The following is a 16,028-nucleotide window of genomic DNA, read 5'->3' on the forward strand; positions in this document are numbered from 1 at the left end:
ATAATCTATATCAAAATTAATAACAATTTCCCAATTCCAGATGTCCCCTTTGTCGGCGACAGCATGATGTACCAGCACTCGGTGGGGGGCGTCGGTTGCACCGGAAGTTCACCCACGTCGACCCCGCCCAACCTAGCCGGCTGCTCATCGTCTACACCGCCGCTATCGGGAGGAGGTGGTGGCGGAGGAGGAGGACCTCCAAATGGTGGACAGTCGACGCCAGGCTCGCAACACCATCAGCAGCAGCAGCAGCAACAGCAACAACAGCAACAACACCAGCATCAACAATCGCAGCAAGGTGGAAGTGAAGGGGATATGGTAAGCATCAAACTGATTTAAACTTAAAAGTCTTGATTATATTTCTTCATAAATCTTATAAATAAATTTTGAAAAACGGGAGTGAACCATGATGTGATTGTTAACTTATTATGGGTGATTACAGACCTAAGTCGTACACCAAAAAGTTAAAAATTGAACTGAGCTTTGTATAACATGATTTCAGTTGAAACCGCTTTTTGAAAGATTTAGTTGAACGCCAAATTGTTGATATGGACCTCGATGGAATTACATGCTGTTCATCTATACTATAAAACCCATGATATGAACAAAACTCTATTCTGAGGGCTGATAAATGGAAAACTTCAGTTGGAAAATTTAAAAATTTCTTTAAGATGGTACAAAATTATTTTCTCTGAAAAATTAGACTTTTTCAAATATCAATATTTCGTGTTTACAAAAAAATAAAATCCGAGGGTGTTTGAGCGTTTAAAGTTAATGAAACCTAGTGCAAATAATTCAGCTTATACTTTTTCTAGATATCAGAGTTTGAAAATTGCATATTTTATTTACATTGCAATGCCTGAAAGTTTTGACCAATAAGTTCAACATATTTTTTCAATAACAAAATGTTTGTTTTATAAGCCATCGCAACATATTTTTTCTCTGAAACTTAACCTTGAATTGCTGCCTTGAAAAAACTTATTTTTGAGGGTTTGCTCTGATACTTTTGATAAAATTGATCGTAGATGGCGTCGATCGATAACTAGGACATAGTTTCTTGGATTGGCATGCCCAACTGCTTAAAGTTGAGAAAAAAAATATCCCAAAAATAAATATTCCTACACGGATAGAAATCCTCTAAGCAAATCTGTTAACTCTGTGTTGTTGAATTTGATAACATTGAAATGTTTCCAAAATTGTCAACATTTTTTATTCGATTTTGAACAACAACAACAATGCAAATGCTTTCAACGAAATCGAAAAAAATGTTGACGATTTTGGTAACATTTCAAGGTTATCAAATTCGACAACAAAGAATTACCGGATTTGCGTACATAATTTCTATCCGTGTAACAGTTTAAAGTTCATGCAACACCCAAAAATTTGCGATGTGGACCTTGTGAATTTACACAAAACTACATATTTCCGAAAAATACTCCAAATTTGAGTTGTCTGATATATGGACATACAAAAATCAGGAATTTTTCATGCATTTCGAAAGTTTTGAAACATAATAAAATAAAAACGTTTTTCCGAAATTTTTTTGAACAATTCAGTTGTTGTAATAATGATATCAAATTATCGGGAATTTTTCAAAGATTTCGAAAGCTAAAAAATAGTACTTAAAAAATCACAAAATAACGTATTTACAAAAAATGCTGTAAATTTAAAACAATATTTTTACTTTCAAAATATATGAAAGATTCCCTATCAATCCCTATGCATTGTAAAAAAATATTGAGTTTATTTCAAAAATATATAGTTTTATGAAAATTTTGACTGTTTCCAAAAACAAGATTATATTTATTATCGAACGGCATGAAAATGCCCAATCATTTATAATACTATCAAAACCAAAATATTGAGATTATCTCAAAAATACGTTGTATTGTAAAAATTTGAAATGTTTTGAAAATCAATCTTTTCAGAAATATTTTTGGATTTTTTTGTCTTCTAAAAAGTAGTTGGTTTTGCCAATCCAAAGTTCCAAAACTTAACCATTTTTCCGAAAATCAAATTTCCTATTAATTTTGCGATCTAGACCACTGTGCAAAGTTTATAGAAATCATTTAAAAACAAGTCTAACAAAACCTTTTTCTTCTCTTATCCACGCATGTAAAAAAAAAAACAATAAGGTCGGCGTCTTGGTTTTTTGATGTATCTGTAGTTTTTTTTTCACTATGTCAACTATGACCAAACATTAGTCTTGGAAAGAAAAAGGCAATGTTTACGACTTAAAGCAAAAAAAAAAAACAAAAAAACAAAATAGATAAACGGAAAAAAACAAACTATAAATGTTTATTGATTATCAAAAAGGTTAAACAAGAAATGTCTTTCTATCTTAAGACTAAAATTATTCATCTGAACTAGGAAAAAACAGTTTTTTTTTCTTATTTTTTGAATCGAAAACTGTGGAAAACCCGGATATTTCAAATAACATATTTGGTGGCCATTATGCAATTACGTCACATTTTGCGCGAGCAAAAATACAAATGAGATAAACACCAAACATTCATTTCTGAACTCATTTAAATTTATTAAAATCAGCACTTCTTAAATTTTCACTTAATGAAAACTTGGTAAAGTTGCAGCAAACTTTGTCAGCTCCATACAAATTATAGCTGAATTTTAGGAAAAAAATAACTGAATATTCCAAATATAAGGGGTTACATACATGAGCAATTCTCTGAGATTTCGGTCATTCGATTTTTTCTGTATTTTTTAATCTGGCTGAAACTGTTTTGGTGCCTTCGGTAGCCATTTTGCATCATTAGTTTGTCCATATAAATTTCCATACAAATTTGGCAGCTGTTCATACAAAAATGATATGTGAAAATTTAAAAATCTGTATCTTTTTAGGGAATTTTTTGATCGATTTGGTGTCTTCGGCAAAGTTGTAGGTATGGATATGGACTACACTGAAATAAAAATGATACACTAAAACTTGATTTGCATAAAAAAAACACTATTTTTAATTTTTTTTATTTTTTGATATGTTTTAGAGGACATTAAATGCCAACTTTTCAGAAATTTCCAGAATGGGCCAAAAATCTTCAACCAAATTATGATTTTTTGAATCAAAACTATTTTTTTTTTTTCAAAAAATCGATATATTGGTCGCAATTTATTTTTCAATTTCATTTTTCGATGTAAAATTGAATTTGCAATCAAAAAGTACTTTGGTAAGATTTTGATAAAGTGCACCGTTTTTAAGTTATAGCCATTTATTGCGCATTTTGCACTTTACTAGAGTCTTGCGCAATTATTTTCATCACAGTATTTTTTCATCACAGTGATTTTTCTTCACAGTGATGACGACGATATCCGTTGCTATGGCAGACTGTTTATTTATTTGTTTATTTTTGGAAGTTCAAAAAGCTCGAAAAAGTGTTTGGACCGGCTAAGTGGAGGGACAACGTCTTGTTTCGACTGAGGAATCGTGGTCTTCGGTACCGGGATGCAGCGGTGTTGCGCCGGGATCTTGACTTACGGTGAATCTTTGTCTTTTTGCTGGGCGGATGGTGGACAACCAGCGAACGTCTTCACTACTTGTTGGATCGGTACAACATCCGGCTGATCCGGCGCTGCTAAGAGGGGTCCCTTCATGGCGATGAAGGCCAGTAGTTATCGTCCTCTATGGTCCTGGGGAAGGGGATGGGAAGGTGACAGACGGCGGAGCAGAAGCAACTGCCCGGGATTCAAGCTACCCATGCGGATCAATCCGAGATAGACGGATGTCCGGAGTTTCGCCGTCGGAGAGGGCGATTTGTTATCATTGGCTACCCTGGAGTTTGTTCAAACTTTTTACCAATGCTATTTAGGACATGTAATCCTGTCTAATAAAGTCTTTCGAAAAAAATGTTCTTCCCGGTTCTACCATAAATACGGTAGTTAAGAGAATTTAGTACTGTTTTTACCGAAAAATAAAAAAAAGGCTTCTTTCGTCTACAATCCATTGGTTTTTAGCCAGGTTTTCAGTCAATTCATGGCCTCGGGTCGAGATAATAATGGTACCGTTTACTGACTCATTGAACATAGCTCGAGATGGTCGATATAATTATGCCCTCGAACTCATTAGAAAAAAAAAATAATCCACCAAAAAAACTTAACAGTGGCAACCACAAGAATCGATCCAGGAACCTTTAACAGACCATCTCAATGACTTATCTGCCTCGGCCACCACAGCTTGATGACTAGATTGTGGTCAGAAGTCGATGTAGTACACATGTTTTGTTTTGATGGTGTGATGGAAATTCGGTTTGCCAACTGTGATGAAAATTTTCCCGCAGCACTCTACTGAGGTGCAAAGTGCGCAAAGTTGACAGTTCTCAGTCCTGCAAAGCAGTGTGATGAAAAAATCTAGGCCTAGCACGATTGACACAAAACTCTAGAAATTGCTGCAAGGCGCAATATATGTAACTTTTTTCAAAATAGTCGCAGTTATTGATTTTTAAAAAAATAGTGCCCATGTTTGCCAACTTTTGAAAAAAAATATTTTTGAAAAGCTGAGAAAATTCTCTATATTTTGCTTTTTCAGTTTTTGTTGATACGATCCTTAGGTTTAAAAACAAGAAAATTGATGTTTTCTAAGTCTCACCCAAACAACCCACCATTTTTTAATGTCGATATCTCAGCAACTAATGGTCCGATTTACAATGTTAAAACATGAAACATTCGTGAAATTTTCCGATCTATTCGAAAAAAGTATTTTCATAAATTTTAAACCAAGACGAACATTTCAAAAAGTTTCAATATTACGCCCTTTTGATATGTTAGTCTTGATTTGAAAATTTTGAAAATATTTTTTTCGACAAGGAATTTCACGTATGTTTTATGTTTTAACATAGTAAATCGGACCATTAGTTGCTGAGATATCGACATTATAAAATGGTGGGTTGTTTGGGTGAGACTTAGAAAACATCAATTTTCTTGTTTTTAAACCTTTGCATGGCAATATCTCAGCAACTAAGTGTCGTATCAACAAAACCGAAAAAAGCAAATTATAGAGAATTTTCTCAGCTATTCAAAAATATATTTTTTCAAAAGTGGGCAAACATGGGCACTATTTTTAAAAAATCAATAACTGCGACAATTTTGAAATAAAAATACATAAAAATGACTATAACTTGAAAACGGTGCACTTTATCAAAATTTCACCAAAGTACTTTTTGATTGCAAATTCAATTTTACATCGAAAAATGAAATTGAAAAAAAAATTCGACCAATTTTTCGATTTTTTGAAAAAAAAATGTTTTGATTCAAAAAATCATAACTTGGTTAAAGATTTTTTGCCCATTCTGGAAATTTCTGGAAAGTTGGCATTTGATGTCCTCTGTCAAAAAAAATTATAAATAGTATTTTTTTTGCAAATCAAGTTTTAGAGACAAAAAATGAAATTAAAAATCACCAAAAAAAATTTTACCGTGTATCATTTTTTCCATACTTACAACTTTGCCGAAGACACCAAATCGATCAAAAAATTCCCTAAAAAGATAATAGATTTTTGAATTTTCACATATCATTTTTGAATTAACAGCTGCCAAATTTGCATGGAAATTTATATGGACAAACTTATGATGCAAAATGGCTCTTTTGGGCAAACCAAAGGCACCAAAAAAGTTTCAGCCAGATTAAAAAATACAAAAATTTAACTTAAAGAAAAAAGACCGACCGAGAACTGCCCACATGCAGAAAATCACAAAACTTCATATTACTGAAAATTTGTTAAATCCACCGAAATCATGATTTTCAATTACTCCTGAAGATATTTCATGATTTAACTGAGTTAGAACCGATTTGAGCTCAAAACTTTGCCGTGCGCAAAGCAAACTGTCAAACTTTCTGAGCGTTTTACTCGAAACACCGAGTTGATTTACAAGTGTCACGATATCTCGAGATGTTATGAACCGAAATGGCAGAAATTTGGGGTAAAGACTCTCAAGATATATACCGTGTGCATCTGCTTAAATGTTCTTTTTTGAAAAATACAAAAATCAAAAACTGTCGATTTTTTCTATGAAAAACACAAAAATATTTTCATCTTTTTTTTTTAAATGAACTTTTTGTAATTTAGCTTTCGTCATGCACACAGGATCGGTTTAACGAGTTTAAACGGCAAACTTCAAATAGCTATATCTCGGCAATGATACATCCAAATGTCTTCAAATTTGTTTTGTTAATTAACAAAAATGTATATTTTAATGCCCTGAGAGGATCGAAGTAGCCATGTGCGAGTTCGGACGTGAAATTTGTTCGGTGCCAAAAATTTGACGTTTTTCTTCGGCTTAGAGTTAATTTTCATTGGAAAATTCCAAGAAATTTTTTGATGAGTTTTTCGGATTTGTTTGTGCTGTAATCTACATGCTGAAGACAAAAGTGAAGCTCTGCGTGATTTTTTTCGTGTGGCGTAACGGAAAGGATTTCCGTTTGGTTCCAGCCGTTCCGACAAGGCCAGAAGCTGTTCACAACCTGCGTATTCCTGGACTCGATGATGTTCTAGTGAAGCAACAGCATCGTATTCGATGTATATTCGGTTTGTCGAATGCTTTGAAGAACCTTGGTGAGATCTTTCCATACTTTTTTTTTTGGTAGACAATTTATATTGTATTCAATTAATCAAATGAAATATCCTTCCTACCCCACCCCATCTTTCATGTCCTTAAACCAAATCCCACCCCTCCCTCATCACCCTCATAAAAAAATAATAATTGATTGCCAAATTAACACTTACACACCCAACCACAACTCATTCGGAGCGTTTGGTACGGTATGTCCACGCATCCTTCTGTTGATTCTGTGAAATGTGATCCGTTCTCAGAATCTGTCTCTGCGGTTAATGCAACGCAGTAGGCCTGTCCGCTTTAATTTTTGCAATACATATTCGGGGTTACTCAGATGTAATGCAATCATTAATATTGACAAGAAAGGACGTGGGGCGTAATCTAACCACAAGTTCTTCCAGGATGCTTTCTTCGGACTGGCTGCGCTTGTGTTCGATTAGATTAGATTAGATTAGATGTATATTTTAATGCCCTTAAAAAAATGGAGTTGTAGGCTCATACCAACCTCTGACTTTTTGCATGTGTTTAACCCCTTTACCGAATAAAATAAATATTTTTTGGCTTATCTAACAGTTTTTATAAGAGTTTTTCAGTTTCGCCGAGGTCCGTTTTTTGATATCTCGTGACGGAGAGGCGGTACGACCCCTTTCATTTTTGAACATACGAAAAAACAGGTGTTTTTTTCAATATTTTGCAGCCTGAAACGGTGATGAGATAGAAATTTGGTGTCAAAGGACTTTTATGTCCCAATTTGATATTGTATTTTAAATTTCGAAAAAAAAATCATCGAAAAAAACACTCAACAAGTTTTGAAAACTCTGCCATTTTCCGTTAGGGGTCGTGCATAAACCACGTGGTCTCCTTAGGGGGGGGGGGGAGGGGGTCCGAAATCCGACCGAAAAAAACCATGAAAAGCCATGGGGGGGAGGGGGGGGGGTCGACGGCTGACCACGTGGCCTTTAAAAAAAATCTTTTCTTAAAAAAAAAAACAAAAAATACGCGCTTTGAATTTACTTCTATGCATACATTTTTTGTTACACTTCAAAACCATACAAATATTTTTGTTTAAAATTATTACTTATATTTCAATGTCACACAATTTCATTTTTTTTGTTGATGGTATCAAGTAGCTAAAAATGTGCTTGCAAATTTGCATTGAAAGTAGATGTAGTCTTCGATAGTTCTATTTTGGAACAACTTAAAAAATGAATATTGCTGACAATTTTATAAGATTTTCGTAACAAGGCAAAAAACTAAATAAGTTGAAGTTATCGTTCCAACGTTTTAGGGAGGCTTTGGCATCCGTGTATATTGGACATGCGTTGGGCGTTCCAGTGTTAATAATTACAAAGATATTGAAAAGATTGAAAAATTAACTTATTTAATATTTTTATTGTATTTATTTTGAGGTAATATCTCCAACCAAAAGTTGGATCAAAAATCTTAAATCGTAGATAATTGTCTTTTTAAACAACTGAAAAAAAATGTAAAATAAATTCCAAATTTTAGCTCAATCTTTTTTAAATTTATCAAAACGCGTAGTCGATAGCAAAATCAATTCAAAGTAAGCGTAAGACTTAAACAATTTGGATGTCCATGACTAAAAGAATGATTTTTAGCGCGTTGTCTACAACTTTTCCAAAGACACGAAATCGATTTTCGAGCAATTCTATACAAAATCGGTCTTTATTCTTAAATTTTAATTTTTTTGATTTTTTTAATCCGTCTGAAACTTTTTTTGGTGCCCAAGCCATTTTGCATCATTTTTTCCATATAGTTTTCCATACAAATTTGGCAGCAATGAAAATTAAAAAATCTGTATCTTTTGAAGAAATTTTTGGTCGATTTGGTGTCTTTGGCAAAGTTGTTGGTATGGATGAGGACTACACTGAAAAAAATGATAAATGGTAATTTACTTTGCTGATTTTTAATTTCACTTGTTGTCACTAAAACATGATTTACAAAAAAAAAACACTATTTTTATTTTTTTTTAATTTTGCCAACTTTTCAGAAATTTTCAGAACGGGCAAAAAATTGTTGTTTGAGTTATGAATTTTTGAATCAATACTGATTTTTAAAAAATCGAAATATTGACCGAAACTTAATTTCAATTTTATTTTTCGATGTAAAATCGAATTTGCAATCTGAAATTTTCATAAAGGCCCATGTTTGCCTAATTTTGAAAATTTTTTTTTTTTAAATGCTGAGAAAATTCTTTGTTGCTTTGTTGCTAAGATATTGCCATGCAAAGATTTTAAAACAGAAAATGGATGTTTACTACCCAAACAACCCATAACTTTCTTATGTCGTTATCTCAGCAACTAATGGTGCGATTTTCAATGTTTATAAATAAAACTTTCGTGAAATTTTCCGATCTTTTCGAAATCAATATTTTCAAAAAAAAAATTAAGACTAACACTTCAAAAGGTCGTTATATTGAATGTTTGTCCCTGTCTCTGATTCTTGTATGGTGAAAAAAATTAAACAGCTTGACTTTTTTGGACACACTGAATCATTGGAATCAATGATGCTTAATTAAAAAGAAAAGTTGCTTTAGTTTGGATTTTTATGAATGTTTGGAATAAAATAAATATCTAGTATCCTAGTTTCATAACTAGATATTTTCCTTAAAATAGAAGAAAGTATTTTTTTCCTGAAACAAAACTTTTCTATTTAATTAATTTCTATTTTAAGAAAATATTTTAAAGCGCTTTTGAATTAAATCATGAATGCTGTTTATATATCAAAATAGCTTTAATTCTTAAAGCATATTTATTCTGGATGCAATTAATTGCACTGCAATTCCATAATTAAGAATACATATGTTTTACTAAGGTGCTTGTTTTGTTGAGAGTATTTTTTACTTTGTAACATTTCAATAAATTGTTATACTGTTGTTATTTACCTTAAACTTTGTGATATCATACTTTTTTCACACTTTTAAGTGAATTTCTGTTTTTTTTTATATATTATTAAATTGGTTTTAATGATGTTACAGCACCTACACAAATTAAAATGTTTTCTGTTTGACCCAATGTCACCCCCTCTAAAGGGTGAGTTTGAGTTAATTTTAAAACGATTGGCATTTATGAACGGTGTGATTATACTAGCCATATTCTGGGAAAATGTTCGTAAATTCAGGAGCATTCCCCAACAATATTTATTTCGATATAATTTGAAATATTTTTATTGTGTTAAAATAACAACAGTAATATCGTTTTTTGACCAAAAGTCACCACCACTGACGGTACATCATTTGTGGATAAACATTTTTGAAATCTATACTTATTTTGTTTTTTTTTTTAAGATTTTTCACCTGGGAGGAAAAAGCCACGTGGCCATATAGGGGGGGGGGGGTTGGCGTGAAACCACGAAAAACCATGAGGGGGGAGGGGGTGTCAAAAATTCTCCTAAAAAAGGCCACGTGGTTTATGCACGACCCCTTACTCAACTGTAAAAAAAATGAAACTTGACGTTTTAAGGGAAATTTAATGTACTTTTCGAATCTGAAATAACCCAGAAGGATATTTTTTCATTTAGAACACTTTTTGTTTCATTTTGAAATATCGTGTTTTTTCTAACTATGCAAGATTATTTTTTAGAGTGTAACAATGTTCTACAAAGTTGTAGAGCAGACGATTAAAAAAATGATTTATAAACATAACGGGTTTGCGTGTAACCCTCACAAGTTATTGCAATTTCATGATTTTTTTTTTTTGAAAATGTTGGTCGTCGTTGATCATGGCCGTTCATGGTCACCCGCGACAGACACGGACGACGAAGCAAAGAGAAACGCAAAAAAGTAACTTTTCAATACTTTGTTTTCGTTAAATTGTGATAACTCGTGATGGTTACAAGCAAACCCCTTATGCATAAATATATTTTTTTGTAATAGTCCGTTCTACAACATTGTTACACTCTTAAAAAAACCCTGCAAAGTAAAATAAAAACCTCGAAATTTAAAAAAGAAAAAAATTGTTCTAAATAAAAAAATGAACCTTCTGGGTTGACGGAGAATTACCGATTTATTATTATTATAATTTTTTTACCATGAAAATAAACTAATCACACAATTTAATTGGTTTTCATTATTTTAAATCCATTTTCTCCCCTTTCAGTCCAACGGTGGCCACAGTCTCTCCAACTGCCAGGGTCTCGGGGGTGGCAGCGGTGGCGGCCACGGTGGCGGTCCCGGAACGCCGGACGGTACCGGCGCCGGCGACGAGGACGTCTGGCGGGGCCACAGCATAGCGGCGCTGCGGCGCCGGGCCTCGGAGCTGAACCAGACGATGCCGTCGTACTTGCACGCGCACAATTACGACCACCACAACTCGGTGTATTGACTGCAGTTATTCAAGTAGGACAACGTTTTGCGCCACACCAGTATTACACGAAATAACTCAAATTTTTAGGCAGGCAAGGGATGGATGTGTAAAATAGGACGATAAGTGCTCGAAACGAAAGTGCAGAAACCAAGTATACGAAGGAAAGAAAATCTGTGAATCTTTTAAAGTAACGCAACATGTGTATACGATTTGTCTATAATGATAGTGCAGCAAACAATTGAGGCATGGAAGACATTTTTCCAATGCCATTAACATAAATAAAGAGAAATTTAGTATACGATAGAAGAAGAAAAAAATATTCACATTCGATAATAAGCCAGTTTGTGGTACGAAAAGCAGTAACTAATTGTACTTTTCTGTGAGCGAAGAAAAAGCTATTCATTCCAGTAAATTTATTACCATTAAAAACAAAACAAAAAACAGCCCATTAAAACCGTGTAAGCCAATAACTAATTGTAAATAGAACAATTCCCAGTTATTATAAAACTAAACTTAAACTAATGTAATCGCTGAAGTAAAAGTAACTAAAACTTAGGATGGGACAACAGTGTAATTCAAAGTATTAAGAAAATATTTTTTTGTTCTGTTTGAACCCTTTTTTGTTTGCTCGAAAGCAAAACGAAAGCAGTTTTGTTTTAGTAATTTTTAAAAGTATTTACGTTTGTACAAAGAAAGTAACAAGAATCGATAAGAAAAACCGTAAAAAAAACTCGTGTCTATGAATATTTACAACAAATTAAAAAAAAGAAAAAGCTTTTGAGTTTTTTGCGACACTTTTGTACAAATCAGTAAGGTAAAGAAAGCTAAACGGAAGTGGACGGTCGATTATGTTAGGCTAAGCGAACTGCAGAGAGAACGGAAGTTACTCCACTGAGGTTGCTTTAAAAAAGAGGACGTAAAATTTCCAGTGAAAAAAAAACTAAGTGAAGAACGGTGGAATAAAAAGAAAACAAACATCAGCAACTGCAAACAATGTATACGATTATGGCAACTAAAGGCTAAGATGAAGAAATAAAAAAACAGATGTATGTTAGTAAAATAATTCATTATTGATATCGAATAAAAATTGATAAAATATGCGATTGTGTTGTTTTTTATTCCTTGCAAAAGAAAAAAATAGTTGATTGACTAATTTCTAGACAAATTCTTGCAGTGGTGCAACAATGTCACAAGCTCATTTATTAAATACCTAATATAAACCATGTTACAGTGATTCCACGGACACTGATCAAAAGTGTTCCGATTTGGCCCAAATTTGGTCAAAATAAGGGTTCGTGAGTTTTCACGATTTTGCGGACAGCGTGAAACTTTGAAAATTTCTGTTAAATCCCGTGAAATTTAACAATTTGCTTGAAACAGTGCCTAATAAAACAATTTACAAATATTGTCTTCACAGTGCCACTTTATTTAAATCAGGCCTGCCCAACGTTCGGCCCGCGGGCCGTATCCGGCCCGTGAAGCCATTTCATCCGGCCCGCGACGGCATTTCAAAATAGTTCTATGACTGGCCTTTAAGGCTGGTAATGAAATATTCGATAAATAAATTTAGAATCTTTATTAAAAAAATAAGCTTTAGATCAAATATTTACATATTTTAACTAAAAATTAAATGAAAGCATTTAGTTTTTTTTTATTTAGCAGTGTTTTTGTTTAAAATTAAAAAAAAAATCGTTATGTTTGAATTTAATTTTTATCATTTCTACATTGATGTTTTCAGAATTAAACTGAAGCCTAAGAGAAGAAAATATAATTATCAATTTCGTAAAATTGTGAAATATACGATAAAAAAAACTTGGATTGTTGTACAGAATAATTCTACTATTGATTTCATACTATTTTGAATGTGTTCACTTAAAGTTTTGGTTTTTCTGCTTTGAAGCATTTTATTCAAATTGATTTTTGTAAATAAATGAGTAAGCAAAAACTTATGTAGTTTTCAGAAAACTAGAATATTATTTAAGAAATAAATTTTGTTAGGAAAAAGTTTAAAAAAGCATATGAATTGTACAGATAAAAAAGTTCGCAGCAAATGTTTATGAATTATTGAAAAATGTCTCAAAATGAGTCAAGAAATTAAGCCAAAAAATATTTTTAAAAGAAGCTTCAATAGTTTGAAGAAATTCGAAGAAAAACTATTTAAATTTTGTGTGCGTTGAAAGACATATGATTTTTTCAAGATATTTGCATAAAAGTGCACAGTAACGTAAGAATTGTTTTTTTTTTTTGTAAAGAAGATTTTAATCCAAATTTCGTTTAAATAAATTATAATGGTGCCTGATTTTAATAAATATTTTTGTGATAATCAAATAAATCAAAAAACACATTTAAAAAATATCTTATTATCCAAAAAAAATTAATCTTATTTGCAACGCTTGTTTATTTGTTAATTTTAAAAGGATCTGATGAAAATAATGTTATGATTTTTCTTTACATTTTCAACTATTATCAAACATTAGTTCCGGCCCGCCACTGCTTCAGAAAAATTAGCTGCTCTGGATACCTATAAGGTATCACCTTACTAAAGCATTAGCCAAATTAAAATATCTAGATTGTCAAGTTATCACTTAATGCACCGGGAAAGGTTGATTGCAAATATTCAACTGCCAAGGTTTAGTCACCGAAAATTATTTCAATTACACAAACTTTGGATTTGCTATGTTGTTTTATAATTTTATTGTTTTTTATTTAAAAAAAATTGCTCGGATTTTTGTTTGTAAGGTGAAGCCGTTGATCATTTCCGAAGAAATTTGACCATCACTCTAAAATGCTCTGTATTGAATTCAATTTGACGAATTTCTGCACCAAAAGGAATCAGCATGTGCCGGTTAATGCCTTCTTGAAGCCACTGAAACAATTTTGTGTTTTGAAATTTATATAATTTTGTGGTGCAATCATTGACGTCCTAGTTGGCAATCATTGATTAATGACGATTTCCATAACTTTGCAAGGATAGTCGTTACCAAAAGGAATCAGCATGTGTTGGGCACTATTCTAAACATTTGTAGAAGGAATTTTGTCAAAATATTAATAGAGGCGCCAAATTTATATCTTTGAAAGAAAAATCATGGCAAGTAATATTCGTTAAGTAATATTCAGAAAAAATATAAGCCTTTAAAAAGGGTCTAAAATTTTTACTGAATTAGAGAAAATTTCCTAGGAATCAGAACTTTTCATCGAAAACATAATATATTTATTAGCTTAATGATTTTTCACACTCAAAACTAGTTAATTTCACGGGGACCATAATTATGAAACACAAAATTTCACGAAAAATTCGCGGTACGTGGGAAATGTTAAAATAACTCTAAAAATCTTATGTTAAAATCACAGAAACTACTAATTTCCAAAAAAGTTTCCACGTGGTTTATGGATGGGCTTTTAATATATTTTGAAACATAAAGTAGGGCATGCATGTTCTCATTTATTCAACTGCTATTTGAAATATTCGACTTATTAGATAACAAAGTTTTCACTGATTTGCATACATTTTATCCATTGAATTTCATATCAAAGCAAGATTTAACAATTTTGTCCAGCCAAAATGATTAAAATAATTTGAATTTTCTACGATATATATTTTTTAAGGGTTTCATCTCACTTTTCAGACTAAATCAAAATTAATTTTCAAACATAATTTGATCTGTAACGAAATCTTTAAAATTTTAATCAAAATCAGAACAGAAAACAATAAAATGTGGTATTTTATTAACTTCCACGGGAAACCCTAACAAACAAAAAACGTAAAAAATAACCAGGACTCAGAAAAAAACTGATTTTTTTCAAAATAAAACTATCTAATTAATGAAAACCTGTGGAATCTTTCCGAAAATTGTCACAATATACGTGTCCACTTAATTTTGTTTTAAGTTTTGGTTGAAAATGCTAAAATTTGTAAAAATCTTTTTTATTAAATAAGAATAACTGGAAAAATGATTGATGTTATCTTTCTTGTGATAAATTGATGATCCAAGATTTTTTTTTTTTATAATTTTTGTTAACATGAGTTTAGTATTCACAGCATTCACTTCTCAGTATTTTTGTTGTTAGTGTATGTTTTGCAAACAATTCTTTAAATGGTTTATATAACGCTTTTCAATAGAAAACTAATATAATTTACATTAAAAGTTTTTATGGATACTTTTTTGGTGCCTTCGGTATGCCCAAAGAAGCCATTGTGCATCATTAGTTTGTCCATATAATTTTCCATACAGCTATTGCAGCTGTCCATACAAAAATGATATGTGAAAATTCAAAAATCTGTATCTGTATGGACTACACTGAAAAAAAAATACACGGTAAAAAATCATTTGGTGATTTTTAATTTCACTTTTAGTCACTAAAACTTCATTTGCAAAAAAATACTACTTTTATTTTTTTATTTTCTGATATGAATTAGGGAACATAAAATGCCAACTTTTCAGAAATTTCCAGAATGGGCAAAAAATCTTTGACCGAGTTATGATTTTTTGATAAAGTGCACCGTTTTCAAGTAACTTTAGGTAACTTTTTTCAAAATAGTCACAGTTATTCATTTTTTTTAATTAATGCCCATGTTTGCCCACTCTTGAAAAAAAAAATTAAAAAGCTGAGAAAATTCTCCAAATTTTGCTTTTTTGAACTTTGTTGACCCTTAGTTTCTGAAATATTGCCATGCAAAGGTTCAAAAACAGGAAAATTGATGTTTTCTAAGTCCCACCCAAACAACACACCATTTTCTAATGTCGATATTTCAGCAGCTGATGGACCGATTTACAATGTTTTAATATGTGGGTAATTCTCTACCAACTCACACGAAATCGGGAAAAGTTGCCCCGACCCCTCTTCGATTTGCGTGAAACTTTGTCCCAAGGGGTAACTTTTGTCCCTGATCACGAAACCGAGGTCCGTTTTTTGATATCTCGTGACGGAGGGGCGGTACGACCCCTTCCATTTTTGAACATGCGAAAAAAGAGGTGTTTTTCAACAATTTGCAGCCTGAAACGGTGATGAGATAGAAATTTGATGTCAAAGGGACTTTTATGTAAAATTAGACGCCCGATTTGATGGCGTACTCAGAATTCCGAATAAACGTATTTTTCATTGAAAAAAACACTAAAAAAGTTTTAAAAATTCTCCCATTTTC

The 16,028-nt window shown here is 32.1% G+C and overlaps 1 protein-coding gene across 3 annotated transcripts in view; it reads left to right on the forward strand.

The window, feature by feature from the left end:
* Positions 1 to 11,983, forward strand: part of LOC120420698 (homeobox protein orthopedia) — a 95,116-nt gene extending 83,133 nt beyond the window's left edge. For all 3 annotated transcript variants that reach the window (XM_039583795.2, XM_039583792.2, XM_039583793.2), the window contains 2 exons: positions 41 to 318; positions 10,679 to 11,983. In XM_039583795.2, the coding sequence (XP_039439729.1) occupies positions 41 to 318; positions 10,679 to 10,903 (503 nt within the window). In that variant the 3' untranslated portion in view covers positions 10,904 to 11,983. The remainder of the gene's footprint in view (positions 1 to 40; positions 319 to 10,678) is intronic.
* The last annotated feature ends 4,045 nt before the right edge of the window (positions 11,984 to 16,028 follow it).

Source organism: Culex pipiens, chromosome 3 (assembly GCF_016801865.2).
Source record: "Culex pipiens pallens isolate TS chromosome 3, TS_CPP_V2, whole genome shotgun sequence".
NCBI lineage: Eukaryota > Metazoa > Arthropoda > Insecta > Diptera > Culicidae > Culex > Culex pipiens.